The sequence below is a fragment of the Solanum verrucosum genome, unplaced genomic scaffold, assembly GCF_900185275.1.
Source record: "Solanum verrucosum unplaced genomic scaffold, falcon-dt-bn FXZP01000009.1, whole genome shotgun sequence".
In the NCBI taxonomy this organism is placed as follows: Eukaryota; Viridiplantae; Streptophyta; class Magnoliopsida; order Solanales; family Solanaceae; genus Solanum; species Solanum verrucosum.
In genome coordinates, this window is record NW_026020231.1 from 2296053 (window position 1) to 2315244 (window position 19192).

Genomic DNA, 19192 nt, shown 5'->3' on the forward strand with positions numbered 1-19192 from the left:
ATCAATATAAATTCGATGGAATTAAGCGGCATAACTTGTTTTGTATTATGATACAATAATATAAAGTTATGTTGAACGAAAATTATTTGTAATTTTGACGTCAAGAATATTTTTAGCCATTTATGTTTCATTTAAAGTGATGAGAGACAAAAACTAAATAATCATCCCAAAATAGAGGCATTTGTGCGCTGCTAGCCTGCTACGTTTACTTCTGGGCTTAGGCCCAATTATGTTATAGAAAGGACAGGCCCTAAACTGTACCGGTCCGAGGTAGGAAAACTTAACAGAAAGTCCTACATAAAGACAAAAACCAATAAATAGACCTACATGAAGATTGAAGACAAACCAAAAAAAAAGAAAGAAAATCTTGTAGCTAACTAACCTAAACTTTGTTTTATTGGTAATCCAATAAAGACTACGATTAGCTTCTTCAAACTAAACAATCCTAGCTATTAACTACCACCTATCTCAATTAATAAACTAAACTTTATTTATTTTTGTTATTAATGTTAAGATCTGGGGTGCTGCTCAGCCTTCGACCCCCCCCCCCCCCCAAAGGGTCATTAAAATAATAATAAAAAAAACATTTCCAAAAATATTATGATCCCACATGCAAACTAAAAACTTTTAATTGCAATGTTCATAATTATTTAGCTTCAAAATAGAAAAAGCTCAAAGCTTCAAGACTAATAAGAATATCTTTATTTCTACCTAAAATAACTCTTCTTTTTTTTTATATATAAAATAAGTTGTAGACTTCTTATTTCAATTTTTTCTCCATTATCCTAACCTCAAAATATAAACACAATATAATCTATAGTATTTTTTTTAATGTATAATAACCAGGGTTGTTCAAAAACGAATAGAAATCGATAATCCGAACAGAAAAAATATTATTGGTTTATTGAGTTGTTAATTTAACGGTTTTGATAACGATTTTGATTTCTTTTTTGTTATCGAGTTATTGACTCTTAACGGTTTGAAATTTTTTTCTTAACAGGTTAATCGATAGACCGATAGTAAATTAAATAATTTCATTTATATCATTTTGTATATAAAGTCTTTGATTTAGAGTTTATTTCCTACTTTTATTTATGACTGTCTCAAACTCCTGGTTATTCTACAATGTAAAAATGTTTACTTTTGAGCAAAATGCAATTTGCAAATTTTTGTGCATGGTTCATTTGGCTTGTCACTTTGTTTCTAAGCGATTTTTAAGGGTTTTTTTTGTGTGTCAAATCTTAACGGTTAAACAGTTAATCAAATCTTTAACAATCAATAACCGATATGCTAATATCTTAATAGTTTTATAATGGTTTAACATTTCTACAAAACCGATAACCAATAACTCAAACCGATATACAACCCTAACATGTAACAACTCCTCATCCACTTCTCAGTTTCTCAATACACGAAAATATCCTCTATATAATTATCAGATTTTTTTTATATACTAAAAAATATCAAGATAATACTCATAATTTGAGATGTAATAGGTTAATTAGTAGTCACACATAATGCAGGGAACTAGTAACGTGATAATTACAATTTACAACCACTTTCTCCCTTTATGTCCACCGTCATGCGCTTTAATATTGTGATATTAAAATGCTTTTTTTGCTACCACAGTTACAAATTATGGTAAGTTGACTTGTGTTGGCTTTTCCAGTTCTAGAGTCATAGACTATGGTGAAATGAATGAACAGTGAGGGAGGGAGTAAAGTTATAATAAGCTATGGCGAAGTGCTGAAAATAGAAAGCTGATGAACTGATCTGTGGAAAACGAAGAAATATTGAGGAAATAATGAACGAACATATGATCTTCTGGACTGAAATTTTGAAGTAATGGCTAGGGTTAGGAATTATTGTTCCATTTCGAAACCGGCGATTTGGATCTGGTTAATCTCTGCACTTACCTTTTATCTTCTATTCCTTATGGCTAATCGCAATTCTACAGGTAATAGTAATGTTGATTTATATATATTAGTTGTTTCCTTCTTCTTCTTTTTTTTTGTACATAATTTGCTTTGGTTGTTGTGAAATCAGATTTACTCATGATTGTTGAAGTAAGTAATTAATTCTGTAGATTATTTAAATTGATTCTTAAGTGTGTTTTTGTATTACTTTATTTCTTTATATGCTGCTTCGCCGATAATTTAGCTTGTTGTTATCCTTAATGAATTAGCTCAGATTGACTTTCCATAAAATTTGTGTGTATAAATGCACTAAATTCTACTCAGAGATTTGTATATAGTATATTGTGATAGCTGAGTGAGACATAGCTGTAATCGAAAAACAACCAGACAGAGATATTGATACATCGAGATCTCAAATGCAGGATTTTGGTAATTGTGAAAGGTTTTTTATTCTTAATTTTTTTTTAATAATAAAATGGTAGATTCTGACTAGTAATTGGGAGGCTTTGTGCTTGCTTTTGGTTTTCTTTCAGTTGCTCTTTGTGTTAAGTTTATCACTCTGCTAGTTATGTTTAAACTGTTAATTTATGTGAAAGTTGAGGCCTAAGTTGCGCGGACTCTTCACTTTTGATGCCGCAGCCGTGTTGGATTTTCCAAAAATACACTACTTTTGGGGAAATCCGACATAGGTGAGACTTTAATCTTGATAAAACTGTTAATCTAGAAGAAAGTTGAGGCTGTGATGTTTCTCTTAATTTCTCGTTAGGCGTGTTTACTTTATTGTTGTTAATTTTGATATGTGGTTCTGATGGAGGAGCATTCCTTTCCATATATCAGTGATGTTACATTTAAATGTAATGCCATTTGGAATCTCCTTTACTGAATCGGACTCCAGAAGAAAAGGTTCTGTCTCCCTTTTTAAAACGATTATGTTTGCAATATCGAATTCTGGCTTTCTTTGCATGTAATCCAGAACACAATAAAACATCTTGGGAACTAATATATGGAGAAACCATTTTGAATATCATAGCTTGTTATGTGTTAAACACGCACAAAAAAAATCCTATTCTGTTACTTGAATTGATTAGTAATTAAATGGTTGGAACAGAGTGGTCTATCTCAAATGCGGAGCAGAGGTCTAGATTGTATGAAAAGATGGAGAAAGACTTGGAGGATCACGGAGCTGCTTTCCTCAAACAGGGAGAAACTACTCAATCACTTTCCCTGTCAGATCTGTTTATTCTCAAAGATGGAGTAGTCACTCCTGTCCTCAAGGTTAATTTCACTTTTTAATCAACATTCATCCATATTCTTATTTGTTGTGTCTAAACTGAAGGTGGTTAATTTCCTTCTGCGTATAGGCTGCAAATCCCCCTGTGCGAGCGAATGTTTTGTATCTCAATCCAGAGTATTCTGTCTCTATTGCGTAAGTTTTACTTTTTGATTTATCTGGACAAAATCAGCCACAAAATTTCCTGTCTAGCACTGAAGCAAAAGCAGTTATGTTTAGTTAATATTAAGAATGCCAAATTTGCCTATTTTGAAGGACAATATTGGCTACTCTTACAATGTGGTTCAGTTATGTGAATTCTACTTTTCATATTGAACTTGGAATTGCTATATTCACACTTGTTCTCACCTGTTTTTTGTAAAGGGATGCTGTGAGATCTATTTTCTCGCCACATTTTGATAAAGGTATGGTGTCTTTCTTATTGATAAATATTTGGAGGGATGAGTTAACCCTTTTTTAAACATCTCTCATTCTATTAATTTTGATGCTTATACACGTGTTGCTTAGCAATTTGGTTTCAGAACTCTAGTTTATATCACTTTAGCATGTTCCACGGTTCCCATCACATTACTGCTGTCCCTGCTTCTGAATCAGAGGTAATAACGCTTTTAGATGAAAAAGTATCTTAGTTTACGTCCTTTCTTCTCATTGAATTGTTAAGTTGATGATGCTGAGAGTGTTCTGTGTTTCCTCAGATTGAAGCTGAAGCAAATGCTGTTAGAGCTGTTTCTGAGTCAATCTGCCCACTAAAAATTACCCTAGACAGAGTGGTTCTGACATCAACTGGGGTGTTAGTAGGTTGTTGGCAGGTATTTTAATGAACTTCAGTCTCCCCCCACTCTTCATCTTACTCTATCTCTCTGGAGTATTTTAGCAAGTCTCTAAAAAGTAAATGTTTGAGATAAGAATACTGCCAGAGCTCAACTCTACAGTTTTTGTTTTTTCTTTTATTCTGAATGTAGGCCATTCTAGACACATTGATGTTTCAAGCTTTCTTAGGAAGTTTTGGGAAACTCTTCTTTGCTTTTGGATATAATCTTGCGGCAGTATATAATATTACTTATGCTCGCAAATAGATGATTAGGAACCTACATTACATTGATTGTTCATCTGCATCAATATCTGTGTTGGTATGCCCGGGCTATGGCTATCTTTATTTTTCAAAATACGCTAAAAGTTAGCATGGAAATTTGCGGGGTCCCATCCCGGATATCATCCACATCCTTTTTGGTCCACCATGTATGCATCCATTTAACATAATTAGGGACTTCAGAATATCAATGTATTTACTGAACTTCAGGTCTACTTTTCCAACGGGTTGTTTAGTCTTGTATGTAAAAGCAGTATTGTACCTATTATTTCATTATCAAGAGATACATGGTTACGTTTGCAAGACATGCCTCGCTTTAACGATGTTCAATATAAAGAATGTGAATTCCTCGAGTGTATCTGGTGACATAAATGAGGCAAAGACTTTTTCCTTGTTCATGAATCATGAACATCTATCTCAATGACCATAGAAATGAGTTTATCTTTTTAATTTATTGATGTTGTTTCTCTCCTCTAAGAATGGCTTATGATTTGACTCAAATTACTACTCTACAAGTGGTGCACCACTTTGCAATGGTCATCACATGTTGCAATCATTAGGTTAAAAAATATAATGGAGATATAAGTTGGTGAAATTGTATTTTCTTCCTTTTTACACTTACATTTTATGTTTTCATTTGTAGGTGGACTCTGGAAGTGATCCAGTAACTATCAGACAAAAATTGAGAAATGCTCTCCCACATGCACCTGTGAAGCAACTTGTGAGAGCTATACAAATCTTTTCTGCTTTACATCTTAGTGAAGATGCTTATGTCTTTGCACTTCAACCACTTGGTGCTAATTAACTCACATATATTCAGAAAGCTGTAAATATAGTGTTGGTAGTAAAACCATTATGAACTTTAATGATAAATCAGCCATTGCTATTGCATGATTCTTCCACTCATGGTCCACCCCCTTTAGGTTTTAGGACTATTTTCTTTGGTTTAAACTCTTGTCTTCTCAAGATAGTGCTGTTAAAATAATACATCAATATTTCTAACATTTGCTGACCACACTTCCTTGGTGCTGCAGTATGATGCTGTAATGCTTCATACCTCATTTGCCAGACTTCTTGGACACCCTAGCAGTTGGCCTGAGGTAGTTTATTACTAGCATCTTTGATCTGTTGCCTGCATTTTTAATCGTCTATTGTTTTATTGATGTTTAATCTGGAAATCACTGCTTAGTCCCCTGTGATACATTGTTTTTGGTACTAAAAGGAAATAACACGAATTAACTACTAGCAGTTACAAAAAGTCAGGATGTTTTAACACCTCGTCATAGTTCAAGGAAGAGTTAAAACATAAGGGGATGGGGGGAAACAATAAAATCTTGATGGAGATCAGTCCCACACTACCAGTTTGCTTCCTAGTGTTGGGCATCTTACTATTGAGAGGGAAGAACAGTTCTTTTTAACGCGGGAAGATGAAGGAAAACCAAAACTATCAACTTGAACTTTAAATAAGGTAATAATAAATAATGCTTGTTTAAAGGAAGTTCATTTTAAATCTTAAAAGCTCGTCTAAAACATGACTGAGGGTGATTCAATTAAAGAGACTGTAACAATTTGTTGGAAAATCGCCCTCACAGTCTGGGCTCCAAATAAACTACAATAAGACTAGACTTCATTTCAACCAGAGCTCTTTTTTCCCTTGAAAAGTTTATCATGAGTTTTCCCTTAATTTTCATCCCAAAAAATAGTCACTTGGTTAATTGAATGTTTTTCTTGTTCTTTCAACTTTCCTTTATCTTTTGCACAGGAAGCAAATAAGGTTTCAGAACTCCAATTTCTCCATGAGCTCGTGAGTAGATTAAACAACAAAATCCGTGGCACTAAGGTAATTTTTGGTTTTTATAATTAACCCTCATTGCCTTATAGTGAATGCATTGACCCCCTCCCCCGTATGATGTACTCGTGTTGGTCATGTCTGGAACTCATGATTCTGCGTTTGGAAGGATTATGAGGCACTTTCCATACACTTCAACATGTGTTTTAAGAGAAGGAAACAATTCGAAGCTTAAATCTCAAAATGGGATGCCAATTTGAGTATGTGTGGTCTTGTTGTCTCCCCACTTTCATAGAGAAGCCAATTTTACTCTCCGTTATTTTACCTAAAAAAAACCTCCAAAAGAGACAACACAGCTCCTTAGAGCATGTTTGGGGAAGTGATGGAGGTGAACAGTTTGGGTGTAAAACAAGTTGGAACATTCTTTGTAAGCCTTGATGAAGCGGTGGCTTGGGATTATATGACCTTGTAACATGGATTGTAGCTGATTGCAAGTAAATGTGAAACATATGATCTAAACATCCTGCAAATAGGATTTACTCTAATCATATAGTGTGTATACAGAGCTTCTAGAGCATAGGAATTTGTTGTGGGTCGTTCATACCATAGAACTGTTCCTGGGCTTGGGAAAGATGCTAAAACTTGGACCTCATCCAAGTTATAGAAATTAGCTAGTAAAGTCAGGTTTCCTTTTTTATAGCAGAAATCATTCATGTTTGAAGGGTTACCCATGCTATCACGCTAGCTTGAGAAGCTATATCTTTCATCGGAAGATATACCATGTCATTATAAAATGCCTAGTTGGACCCTAATGTATTACTCAATTTTTTTAAAAAGCAGTCTTGCTTTGTTAATGTCTTTCTGATCTTCATTACATTTATTTCAAATGTTGCAGGCTACTGTCAGTGAGCTTTGGTACGTTGAGGAATATGACATATTAGCGCTTGCGTTGGATGGAAGAATGAAACTCCGCAAGTTCCAGCTTGGCTGTTCGAAAGTGTGAACCTTTCACCACTGGCTCCTGTATGGCAAAGACATTCACCTATCTATGGGGATCATGCGAATTCTGATGTACAGCTATATTCACTTCCACTATATATACAAAGGAGCGCTAGAAGTTGGATATTACAATGTATTGTTGCTATTTGAACATTTCTGCATGATACTTGAAATTTATAATATAAGTTTGTTAAAAGTATGTGGTGAGCATTTTCAAAAGTGTCAAGTCTTTGGTGTAGAAGTTAAGTTGGGGTCAAATCTATCCTTATTGTTATAAAAAAATGAGCTTGAATTTTATCTTATTGACTAATGGCATATGCTTTCCTCTTAAGTTGATCTTTGTCGCTCTTTACCCTCGGAGATGCCACCTAAAGACTATTGTTACTCCACAACAAATTCGCCACCAACGACACCCACACACACACTCACAAAAAAAGACATAAAAATCTCCCCCAAATCAGATGATCTCTTTCACGCCTTCATCAATACCATTTTCCTCTGTCGACATCTTAAACCTATCTCGATGGCCATAATATTGTTAGGTGTTGTAAATGATTTAGGAATTGAATATTATGTATATGTATGGGTTTAGCATTAGAAGGTTTAGGTGAAGCTCTGACATCACTATTGAGGGTATTTACTTTTGAGATTAAGGAATAGAAACCTAGTCATTGAGGTTTATGAGTGTTGAAGACAATGAGAAAGTATGGAATTAAATCTTCTCTTTTTCCTTATAAAAATTGTTGAAAAATTTATATCGTTAATCAATAAATGACAAAATTAACCAAAAATAACCCTCTTTGTAAAGTTCATGGGTAAAATTTGGACCTTTTGTCCTAAATAAAATGAAGGGTAAATTAAAAATAAATAAAAATTGGAGGATAAAGAGAGAGAGCAAGTGAGAGGAGAGGCGTGTGTGGAAGGTAAATAAAGATGACATGACATGGGCGAAAAAGCGAAGCGAGTGGAAATTGCAAGCATAAACGTGTACGGGTTTGCTATTTGACAAAAAAACAAAGCTCGCGTGGCACGCATCTCATGCGTTCCCCACTTGATTCTTCCCACCACCAGCTGCTCGCCACACGCCCCTCCCCACCACAGTATATTAAAAAACATCCAATCCTAATTCCTTCTTCCCCTAATTTCATTTTCCGACTCTCCTCTCACCATTCCATCCAGGTATAATTTTTCTTTCTACCTCTTTCAATTTCAGATTGCTCTATAGTTTTAATCATTCTTATCTTTAAGCCCTATTTGTGGTGTGTTTGAAATGATTTACTTCGTTTAGGATGCTAATTCTTTGGGGTTTCGGTTTTACAAAATTTTATTAGTTTTTTTTACGTCGAGAGAGGCAGAGGCGCAGAAGTCACAGGGCTTCTTTTACAAAAAAAAATGTTCTTGCTTTGGTGAGGAATTGGGAACTAAATGTTTTCTTATCAATAAAAATTAATTATAGAAAATGGGGATTAAAGAGTATTTTTTTTTTTAGGTTTCTGCTTCGCGTGAGTTTTACTTACCTCAATTTAAGGGTGTGTCTTGTGTTCCGCTGTTTAATAGCAAAGCATAGGAAATAGATGGTGAAGTAATGATCAGCAAATCGACTAATTAAATGAAGTATACCGCGTTAACGCTGAAAATTTGTTACTTCAAATGAATTTAGCTTGATTGTAACACTTTGATCAGGTTGCTTGTTCATCATTTGACCAACTGGTATCTAATTTTGAACAATAGCAACTTACCTTTTGTCTCCTTTTCTCAGGACAACCAATAGAGCTTCTCACCAAAGCTTACACGGTGGACTCGAATAAGAGATGGATACAGAAAATCCTGCTCCAATAGTTGAAAAGGATACCACAGATGCCGAGACATCATTAGATAGGTCAGTTCTTTTAGATCTTCCACTTTTTGTAGCCTGAATGTCGTATCATTTTTTCTCTCTTAAGTATGGGAATCTACAATAAACCTGTGGTCTCTTTGTTTTTAAACTTATAATGTGATTTTTTTGATAAAGTAAGTGGTATTAATAAAAGGCATCAAGAAGATGCGAGAATTACAAGATGTGACATTTGAGCTTACAAAAAATCTCTAGGTGACTATACAAACCATCTAAGCCAAGAACTAATGAGTTAATAAAGTCCTGAAGTTGTGCATTAACAACACGTTACAAATTGGACCTATACAAATTGGCAATACACCTTGCCTTGAAGATACGAAGTTGACTACCCATCAAAACATCTCATTCCTCTCTAACCAAATACACCAAAAAAATGCAAGCAAGTATCAAAATCTAGATCTTCTTGATGACTTTGTCAGCTCTCCATAGGCAGTTCTCATAAGCATCCTTAACTGAGAGGGGTGTGACCAATTAAGACCAAAGAGACAAAAAACATGTTCCATATTTTTGAGGCCACCTCACAATGAAGAAGATGTCGGGTGGTTTCAGCCTCTTTTTTGCACCTATAGCATCTGTTTGGGAACTGTATTTTCCTTTTCTTTAGATTGTCTTGGCTAAGATGCCTCATATAGAGCTGTCCAAGACTCCAAGTAAAACAAACAACCTTAGTTGGCAGCTTGGTCCTCCAAATGAGTTTCCAAGACCAGTTGTCTATCATGGGGTTTCTAGAGCATAATTGTTGGTACTCTGCCTTGATTGTATAAATTCCTTCTTTTTGGTATCCCCATTTGAGCTTGTCAACTTCCTGGGGATGTGATTTTTCATGCAAGTTTGATGCCAAAATTGCTTCTTATTCAAAGCTTAGCTTCTGATTTTGTTAAATTTGCAAGGGCATTGACCCCTTATGTAGATAGAGAAACAGATTTATGCCTCCATGGACGGAGAAAAAATTATTCTGTATTGCTGGGATCCTTTTTTCTTTTGATACTAGAGAAATCTCATGTGAGTTAGCTGGCATACTGGTCAGCTCGGTAGGGATCTTTTTGTGATTGATGATACCAGCTAGGCAGCAACAATTTTTTTCCACAAGTTTAACACATTATAAAAAGCCCAGAACCATACCTTGTTCGTTTGTAGACATTGTCTCATTGACTAACTTGCAAAAGTTCCTCACAAAATTTAGAGAATGTATTTCTGCCTCTTCATAACTCTATTCTCATATCTTTGAATCCTCATAAAAGTTCCCAAATCTCAGGATAAATACAGTAATAATTTGTGTACTCAGTTCATGTATTTATTTTGACTGCTCTCTGCATCATTATCAGTGGCATATCTATACGAGTACTGATTGTAAAGTTCTCTTGTTACAGCTCTCATCTAGGGAAGAAGATTCAGAAGAAAGTTCCAAAAAGAATTCACAAAGCTGAGAGAGAGAAAATGAAGAGAGAGCATCTGAATGAGCTTTTTCTTGGTTTGGCTGATGCTCTTGGTAATTTCTTGATTGCTTATAACTTTCCCATGTCCACCTCTGACAAATCCCCGGAAGTGGTTCCTCTAGTGTACATTTTCAGTAAATAGATTGGCTAATTTATTAGACATGGGTGTGCCTTATTGGTGCAGAACTATCTGAGCAGATGAATGGAAAAGCCTCTGTATTGAGTGAAGCTGCTCGATTTGTAAAGGACATGCTTTCTCAGATCAAGCATATGAGGACAGAAAATACAACTTTGCTGTCTGAATCTCAATATGTAAGTGTCCTAATTTCTGGGAGTTTTGCCAGCTTGGAGATGCTGCCCATTTTTTCTCTTTTTAATGTCCTTTGAAGTTCGAACCTGGATTCACATAGAACATTGTGCCACTATACGGACATGGTATATACACTAAATAGGATAAATATGAGGTCCAAACTGAGAAGAGTTGCACCCCCTTGAAATGAGCCGGCATTCTAATTATCTAATCTGAGCTCTCCAGTAACTCAAGGAAGATACCAAAAAATGATGTAATAATAAGACGGTGGGATTCATTTTTTTATGAATGATTGATTTTTCCCTTCATTCCTCATTCAGGATGTCTGATCCACTCAGTTGCAATCTATACATTACAGCTTCACACATATTCTGCTGTTATTCTTTTCTAGTTCTGCAGTCACTAAACCTGTCTTATTGACAGCTTAGCGTGGAGAAAAAGGAGCTTGAGGATGAAAATACAGCTCTAGAGGCTGAAATTAGCAAACTGCAGACTGAGGTCAAAGCAAGGGAAGCTGAGACTAGTCTTGACCTAAATCTAGCTCCTCCTGAAATTCATCACACAGAGTTTGCCTCACAAACTAACTATATGAGATTGCCTGCTTCAGAGCACGCATTTCAGCAGTCACAGATGATGAACCCTGTGTTCGTCTTTCCCTTGAGTTCTAATCCCCAGGCTTATCCAGCGCCTGATGCTGCAGATTCCATGGCTATGCCCACATCTACTGTGAAGAAACCACAGCCCAGATACCCCACTCCAAATGATGTATGGCCATCCCAAATCCTTGAAAAGAGGCCTCAGTTGTTGCGACAGGAGGTTCAAGATGGTGCATAATAATAGTAGTCTAGTAGAAACGAGACATTCGTTCATAGGGAATGGCATGTATAATTAGTTAGGTAATGTAGATTTAGACGATAAGCAGCAGCAGCAGCAGATTCAGCAATACTTTGGACTTGCAGCTCTCCATTGTATATAACCTTTTTGTTGTATTTTGATCAGCAATAACCTAGTTTGTCTGTCAAGTATCGAGGTAGTATCAGTTGAGATCAACCATACCATAACAGTGTTAGATATACAGAAATATGTTGGTAAACAAAACCTGTAAGTAGGCGCTTGACGTGACATCTATGGATTTTGATGTTGAACTCTAACAATGTTCTTACTGTTGAGGTCATTTTCAAGCTCTGGGTTTCTCTAAGGTGGCCAAAATTAGTCCTAGTCCCTTCTATTTTGACAAAGGTAGGAGACAGAGAATTGACTTTAAGAGGTCGTTTGGTAGGGAGTATTAGGAGAAATAGTCCAAGTATTATGTGTGGTATTATTTAGTACTATGTTTGGTAGAAATTTTGGGTCTATGTATAATCAATCCATGGATTAGTTATACACCCTACATGGTATTATAGGGTGTACAACTAATACCTTTCATTTGGTGGTATTAGTTCTAAACTTCTAATACCATGGGACTAATCTAGGTAAAGACAAAAATACCCCCTCAAATCCTTTTAATCATTTTGTTTATTTTCTTGATTTTATGTTTTATATTTTAAATTTATTTAAATAAATTAGCTTACAAATTTTATTATTTAGATATATTTTTTTGTTTCTAAAATACGAGTTATTTAATCTATTTATTATTTATATAAAATATTATAATTTGACTAATATGCTAATGTTGATGTGTGAATTTAAGAACAATTCATAAGTCAAATATTGCCTCTTAACGTAAGTCCATTAAACATTACACAAGTAGTCTAAAACAAGAGCGCGCACACACACACACACATATATATATATATAAAACATCTCGAGTATAAAAATAGTTTAATTTATTTTGCTATATTTATTTTATTTTATGATAAAGAGTTTTTTTTTTAATTTATTGATACAAAACAAATTTCAATAAATTTTCTCTATAAATTATTATAGTTGTGTGACCTTTTGAGATATTAACTCCAATTTATTTAAGATGACAATTATTTACTCTCAAATAATTTAAGTGAGAAAATAGTGAACATGACAATAAAAATTTTATTCTCCTAGCTAGTTAAAATGCTATAAAAATAAATATTATCTGTCAATTATCTACCTTGACCCAATTACATGAAATAGAAAATCCCATAATAACTCAAGGGTATAATTGGAAAGAATTTTTTTTGTAGAGTTTTAAACCACACACAAAACTAGGTAAGAAACAATGAATCAATCTCTTGATAAAAATAATCTATGCATTACTAATCCATGCATTACCAATTTCTGCATTACTAATCCCTGCATTATTGATCTTTTGTACCAAACGACCCCAAGTATCATTATTATTGTAGAAATCTTAAGAAAATGACAGAATTGGTCTCGTGTTTGGGAGTTAGTTTGAAATAGTCACTTGGATATATTTTTTTACAGTATTTTTGTCCTTCCATTAAATTTATAAAACGCGATTTCAGTTTTCGTCAAATATTTAACAGATGTTTTCTATTAAATTAAATAGAAATTGAGGGGAAACAACAGTTGTTTTACAATGTTGACAATTTTGATAAGTTAAAATATGCTCACTTTTGATAGTATAAACTATTAAAAATAACAAAACACACTATAATTATAAAAGTGATGTTTGGAAAGGTTAAAGTATATACAAAGTTGCTTCGTGTTTTGAAGATAAAAAAAATGTTTTAAATTTTAAAAAAATATATTTAAAGGACTATTTTAATAAACCTATCCCAAAATAAGAAGTAGGTTTTCTCATTTGAGATCTTGCACAGTTGCACTCACTTGTTTTAAGTTGGGATTTCACTAGAACCTACCAAAAATGGTCTTTTGTGTAAAATAAGAATGGGTAGGAAGGGACAAATATACAAGTCCCGCAAAGTTTGGTTGAGTTGTTGGATGGTCGCACGTATATTATCAATTTTTTATTCAGCCAACTCATCTTTTAACGTGAAAGTGTTTTTTCCGCTTTGGTGTTCGAAGTTCGTATTGGAGCTTCAATTAAATTTGAATCGCATACATGGTCTATTTAAAAATGACGCTCCCAACATGATGTTTCTCCACTCGAACCTGAGGTGTTTACTGCAAGAAACATTTCTTTTTATATTTTTGCAGAAAAAAATCATGGTAATTGTTTGAAAAATAATTCTTGTGAAACTGAAGATTAAAAAATAACAATCAAACTAGACTACCTAAGTTCTAACGAAGTTCGCTTTTTTTGTTACCCCCCACATACAGTGAATTTAATTATAGACTCTAGTTACCTTTTCTCTTCTTTTCCTTTTTCATAATATTATGATGTTGTTAATTTGACCTTAATTTTTTTTCGTGGGGAAGTTTTTAATTTACAATAAGAGATCAAAAGTGAGAAGGGAAACGTGAGAAGCAAGTATAAGGCAAAATAATTGCACAACAGATGGAGCCAAAATTATATTCATACTTTTTAGCTTTCAACTTTATGTTATTGTGGAAATAGTTTTTTCCCTTCTTAATTTCTTCCTTCTCTTTTGCTAGTGGAAATAATTTTTCTCCGGATATGGACATTATAATGTACCAATCATGGCTTTAACTGAAAATGATAATTAGTAAAGCAGATTCACTATAATGAATTTAGTCTACCAAAAAAAAAAAGTCATATTTTTATATTTTAAAATAACTCATTTATTCTTAATGAAATAATTTACGATCATATAAATAGTTAAAACTTATTTCACAAGTTTCAAAAGTCTATCTATTTTTCTTATATTTCGTAAATAATTAAATGATGTCACATAAATTGAAATGAAAGAAGTAATAATATAATATTAAAAATCTAAATTTAAGGAATAATATTTAATTTGTTTGATTAATTTCTATTTAATAAAGTAAATAAAATTAACACAATATAATGAATTCAAAATTTATCTAGAAATTAATGGGCGCACACAAGTATAAGGAAGTAGTTATAATAGAAAAATAGAAACACACTAGCTGCATTATTTTGTTTCTTTTGGAATATAAACGACAGGCGAGAAGTCTCTGTAACTTTACTCTTCTCTGAACACACAAAGCACTAACTCTCATTCTCATCTCCCAAATCTACACCCATCTCCTGCTGCTGCAACTACCACTGCAAATCTCAGACTTACAACTCATAATTTTAGTAATTTTTTAGTTCAGCAAAATGGGAGGATCTGGAGGAGGTATAGTAAGCTTACTCAAGGTCATAATCAGCAACTTTGATGTTCTTGCTGGGTATCTCTTCTTCCTCAATCTTCGATACCTACTCCTTTTTCTTAGTATTTGTGTTTTTTTCCCTAGTTAATTCATAGATGATGGACCAATTTAGGAGTAATTTATTCTTGTGAAGCTAATTTTTGTTTTCTCTTGTGCGTTTGAAATTGCAGGCCGGTGGTTAGTTTGGTGTATCCTCTGTAAGTGGGTTCACACTTGCTGATTTACTCTTTTTTTTTTTTTTTGCCTTATGGCTTCATATGTGATGTTTTGGTACTGGGTTTTGGGTTATTTGACAGGTATGCTTCAATTAGGGCTATTGAGACCAAATCCCCCGTGGATGATCAGCAATGGCTTACATACTGGATTTTGTATTCTATGATTACACTTTTTGAGCTGACGTTTGCCAAGCTTATTGAATGGTAATTTTTGCTCGGTTGAGACTTGTGTATTCTTTTCGGTTGGTCTTTTTCAAATTCCGTGAGAAGGAGAAGTAATTGTCTGTTTATCGCTTGTAGATGGAGCACTACGATTATTCTCCTTTTGGGGATTTATGTTCTCCATGGTTATTTCAATTATTAAATTTGGCTTTCCTTAGGTCGGGATGAGATGGAAAAACAGATGATAGTTGTGAATAACCTTTTGTGACTTTTCGTAATCATGAAGCCTTTGAGCATTTCATTTCCAAATCTAATTTGGTTCCATCCTAGTCTCTAATTATTTGTCATAGAAGAATAAGACTTTGAATTACTATACACTTTTATGTGATGATGTGACGACGATTTTAAGTTTTACTAACTTGGTAGATAGAGACTTAACACTAGGTGATTTTTTCCCATCTATTCAAGCCTTGATGGACACAGTTACTTGGTACAAGTGTTGGTGAGGTGAGAGGTAGTAGGTATCCGTGGAATTAGTCAAGGTGCGCACTAGTTGGCTCTGACACAATGGTTATTAGAAAACAAAAAAAGTTTGGTGTTGTAGATTGTCGAACAAGTGATGAGTGATGACACACTACCTAAGAAAGAGAAAGATCATCTCCTGATTGCAGTTTGCTATTAGGAGTAGGAAAAGTAAGTCAACAGTCCTTCTACAAATTATAGTCATAGAAAAAATGGGGTCACAAAGTAATTATGCTTGAAACATTGTTAGGCCAGGTGAAAATGATTCTGATGGTTAAGTAAATGTTCTTTTGAAATCATATACAGTGACATCTTGGAGCAGCTGTCATGATTGACAAAAGTTTTGAATGATTTCCAAGTGGGTTAGTACTCATATAGTGGAGTCTTCACTAGTGTATTTGAAGCAAGAGCAGTGATCTTAATAACTATCTGCTTGACAATTTCTTGTGAATATGGTTGTATAAGAAACTGGATAGTCAAGATAAACGCAAAAATGAGCTGGTGATGGTGTAGTTGACCTTACCTTGGTTGAAATGATATGTTGGAGCACAAGGTACTTTCATATTGAGCTAAGGTTAGGAACACTTTCTCCCCCTCACCCGCTCTTCCTTTTAACTATGGGTCATGTTTCTCATCATATTTGTCCCTTTCTTTCGAACTCATCATATTTTCTGAAGAAGCCCATTGAACACTGAAGGGAAAAAGTGAGTAAAACAGATTGATGGAAACACATTTGTTTGGCATAGTACATGAATCTCTTTTATATCAGTTTGCTTCTAGTGAGTTTAGATGATCACTAAATCTTTTCCGAATGCCAGATCTGGATTTTTTTCATTATATATTTTATTCACTTTCTATGTCAGGCTTCCTTTCTGGTCATATGCAAAACTGATAGCGACCTGCTGGTTGGTCATACCTTACTTCAATGGTGCTGCGTATGTGTATGAGCATTATATTAGGACTTATATTGTCCAACGAAAAGCAGTTAACATCTGGTATGTGCCACGAAAGAAGGATGTCTTTAGTAAGCCAGATGACATCCTGACTGCTGCAGAGAAATACATAAAAGAACATGGAACCCAAGCATTTGAGGAGATGATTCACAAGGTATGCTAATCAGTTCGCTGTGTTATTTATATTTTGAGGAAATGTCAGACTGATAGAAACCAAGTGACTATTCTGAAATTGCAAAATTCATGGTTTCAAGAAGTGGCTCATTTCAGTTTATTTCCCTGCAGGCTGATGGAGAAAGAAAGACCCATACCAGCAATTACGTGTTTTATGATGACGACTACAGATACTGAGCCTTGATCACTACAGTTCTTTTTGTTTGGTTTCTGCTGCTCCACTACTTGAGGGAAGGCAGAGATCTATCTGATGTTGTAAAGAGGTTCCCTGAAACTGATGTTTGGTCTTTCTCCGTGTGGACTACTATCTTTGGTTTTATAGAGTTTTTCACAATCCTCTAACCTATGTATGTTATAAACTAATACTACTCATCCTTGTCACCGAGTCTTTTCTCCTAGACTAGATACTGTCTGTAATTGTTAATTTCAAGCAGTTTGTTAGTGATAATGAGAATCGTCGCTCTATTTATCTTTCAGCTGGATTAGGAGATTTCATCACATTCAAAACTTTGGCTTTCTATTACTCTGATCACTAGCGAAGTCTGAGTGGAGTTGATTGTTTGCCTGACTTAACGCAACTTTTAAAATACGCAAGCGAGTGCTGCGTTGTACTCCCGCTTGACACAGGAAACTGGAGCAGCCTGAAAGTGTATTAGGCACTTGAACTTTTCAATAATGGTCTTCAACTTTTCTTTGTTACTCGGTGATCCTTTTGTTTGTCAATCTAGAGAGGTATTGGGACCTTTGGTCAGATAAGTTTATTAACTTTTTGGTAGACGTTGAAGTTGGTTTAAACATAGTGGTAGAAAAACACAAAAAATTTAGAATATCTTGCAAATTAAGTATCAACAAAATAGAATATCTTGCAAATTAAATACCAAGTGAATCAAAAAAATAAAATAAGAAGTTGGTTTAAAGTTTAAACATAGTGGTAGAAAAAGACAAAAAGAAAAAAGAAAAATTATGGGGGCATTCCGAGAATTGAACTCGGGACCTCTCGCACCCTAAGCGAGAATCATACCACTAGACCAAATGCCCATCTTGTTAGATTGTTTTAAATAAATAATTTGATTATTGTAAAGCGTTGAAAGAAGATATACAGTAAATCCCAATTGGTTTGATATTGAAGTTCAGTTTACCCAATGTTTTTAAATTTGTCTTGATAGTTCATTTTTATTTTTGTAAAAGAGAACCACTCATTAAACATGCATTACCTTAATACCTTGTATGATGTCATACAACAAACCATTCGATGTGGGGTGTCCCAAAATTGACAATTTTTAATTTTGTACAAATTAAATAATTTAAATCCATTAAAATCTTCAAATTCTAAATATTAATTGATACAATATTTTCTCTATCAAACAAACTTTTCAATCATTGCTTTATATCTAATTCCATTATCATAAATTCATCACTATATTATACTAGTCAATAAAATATATATATGTTTGACTCTATGTTTGGCTAAATACAATCATACATCATTATGGAGTGAAAGGAATAGTTGTTATACAACATCTTTTTACAAATTCTACATCTAATTATTCCAACTTTGGAATTTAGTATGAAATATGTTAGTACTATTACACTGTGGAAATTATTACACAAAAGAAGGATCTAAAGGCCCGCCTCTCTCTATAAGCAAAAGAGAGGAGAACATTCTATTTCTTTTCACAAAAGATCCTTTAGCGTAATAAATTGTTAAAGAGGTAATAATCCTTTAGCTTGATAAATAAATGCTAAGAGAAGAGAAGAAAACAATGTTAAAATCGATTGAAAAATAATGTGACTCCGCAACTACTATTTCCCTTATTTTAATTTATGAAATACAATTTCAGTCGACCTAAAATTTATAAAGAAAAAAAAATGGATTTGAGATCTTAAAACATGTACGTACAGTAATAATATTTCTATGACTACAAATATTTATGTCATAAATCATTTTTGAAAGGTAATATACTTTTACTATATCAATTTATGTGTCAAATAATTCAAATTTGATCGTAAATTCGGGCATGGAAAAATTTAGTTTTTTGAAATGAAATTACATATTTGAAAATAGCGTAAAAAATATTATAATTCAAAATATTTAAAAGATATATATATAAAAAAAATTACAGTAAAAGATGGAGTTGTTTAAATGTTAGAAATATGCCAGAAAAAGTAATGTATAATAGGAAGGTAGAGATAACAAACCCAAGTGGGAATAAATAGGCGGGAAGTTAGTTGATTGGAGAAATA

General features: G+C 33.7%; 3 protein-coding genes and 1 non-coding gene across 4 annotated transcripts; 3 read left to right on the plus strand and 1 right to left on the minus strand.

Annotated features, from left to right (window-relative positions):
• Window positions 1–1572: 1572 nt before the first annotated feature.
• On the plus strand, window positions 1573–7300 carry LOC125832466 (uncharacterized). The gene is made up of 10 exons (XM_049511617.1): window positions 1573–1957; window positions 3025–3191; window positions 3278–3342; window positions 3571–3611; window positions 3715–3803; window positions 3903–4016; window positions 4941–5018; window positions 5332–5397; window positions 6060–6137; window positions 6982–7300. The coding sequence occupies exons 1-10, from the start codon at window positions 1846–1848 to the stop codon at window positions 7087–7089; spliced, it is 918 nt and encodes a 305-aa protein (XP_049367574.1). The 5' UTR covers window positions 1573–1845; the 3' UTR covers window positions 7090–7300.
• Window positions 7301–7991: 691 nt separating this feature from the next.
• LOC125832568 (transcription factor bHLH47) lies at window positions 7992–11744 on the plus strand. The gene is made up of 5 exons (XM_049511748.1): window positions 7992–8264; window positions 8845–8964; window positions 10350–10468; window positions 10600–10727; window positions 11149–11744. Exons 2-5 carry the CDS (start codon window positions 8897–8899, stop codon window positions 11557–11559), a joined length of 726 nt encoding a protein of 241 aa, XP_049367705.1. The 5' UTR covers window positions 7992–8264; window positions 8845–8896; the 3' UTR covers window positions 11560–11744.
• A 2944-nt stretch (window positions 11745–14688) lies between these two features.
• On the plus strand, window positions 14689–17333 carry LOC125832558 (HVA22-like protein a). Its single transcript, XM_049511739.1, has 5 exons — window positions 14689–14940; window positions 15093–15119; window positions 15219–15341; window positions 16685–16928; window positions 17060–17333. Exons 1-5 carry the CDS (start codon window positions 14870–14872, stop codon window positions 17123–17125), a joined length of 531 nt encoding a protein of 176 aa, XP_049367696.1. The 5' UTR covers window positions 14689–14869; the 3' UTR covers window positions 17126–17333.
• Window positions 17334–17914: 581 nt separating this feature from the next.
• Window positions 17915–17986, minus strand: TRNAP-AGG (transfer RNA proline (anticodon AGG)). Its single transcript has one exon. It is a non-coding gene; the product is annotated as a tRNA-Pro (tRNA).
• Window positions 17987–19192: the final 1206 nt, after the last annotated feature.

What these genes read in the sequence shown, in the direction of transcription:
- LOC125832466 (XM_049511617.1), top strand. Translation starts at nt 1,846, where the DNA reads ATGGCTAGGGTTAGGAATTATTGTTCCATTTCGAAACCGGCGATTTGG. An exon ending in GGCTAATCGCAATTCTACAG is followed by an intron (nt 1,958 to 3,024) that starts GTAATAGTAATG and finishes TGGTTGGAACAG; the next exon opens with AGTGGTCTATCTCAAATGCG. An exon ending in TAGTCACTCCTGTCCTCAAG is followed by an intron (nt 3,192 to 3,277) that starts GTTAATTTCACT and finishes TTCTGCGTATAG; the next exon opens with GCTGCAAATCCCCCTGTGCG.
- LOC125832568 (XM_049511748.1), top strand. Translation starts at nt 8,897, where the DNA reads ATGGATACAGAAAATCCTGCTCCAATAGTTGAAAAGGATACCACAGAT. An exon ending in GCCGAGACATCATTAGATAG is followed by an intron (nt 8,965 to 10,349) that starts GTCAGTTCTTTT and finishes CTCTTGTTACAG; the next exon opens with CTCTCATCTAGGGAAGAAGA. An exon ending in TGGTTTGGCTGATGCTCTTG is followed by an intron (nt 10,469 to 10,599) that starts GTAATTTCTTGA and finishes TTATTGGTGCAG; the next exon opens with AACTATCTGAGCAGATGAAT.
- LOC125832558 (XM_049511739.1), top strand. Translation starts at nt 14,870, where the DNA reads ATGGGAGGATCTGGAGGAGGTATAGTAAGCTTACTCAAGGTCATAATC. An exon ending in TTTGCCAAGCTTATTGAATG is followed by an intron (nt 15,342 to 16,684) that starts GTAATTTTTGCT and finishes TTTCTATGTCAG; the next exon opens with GCTTCCTTTCTGGTCATATG. An exon ending in TTGAGGAGATGATTCACAAG is followed by an intron (nt 16,929 to 17,059) that starts GTATGCTAATCA and finishes ATTTCCCTGCAG; the next exon opens with GCTGATGGAGAAAGAAAGAC.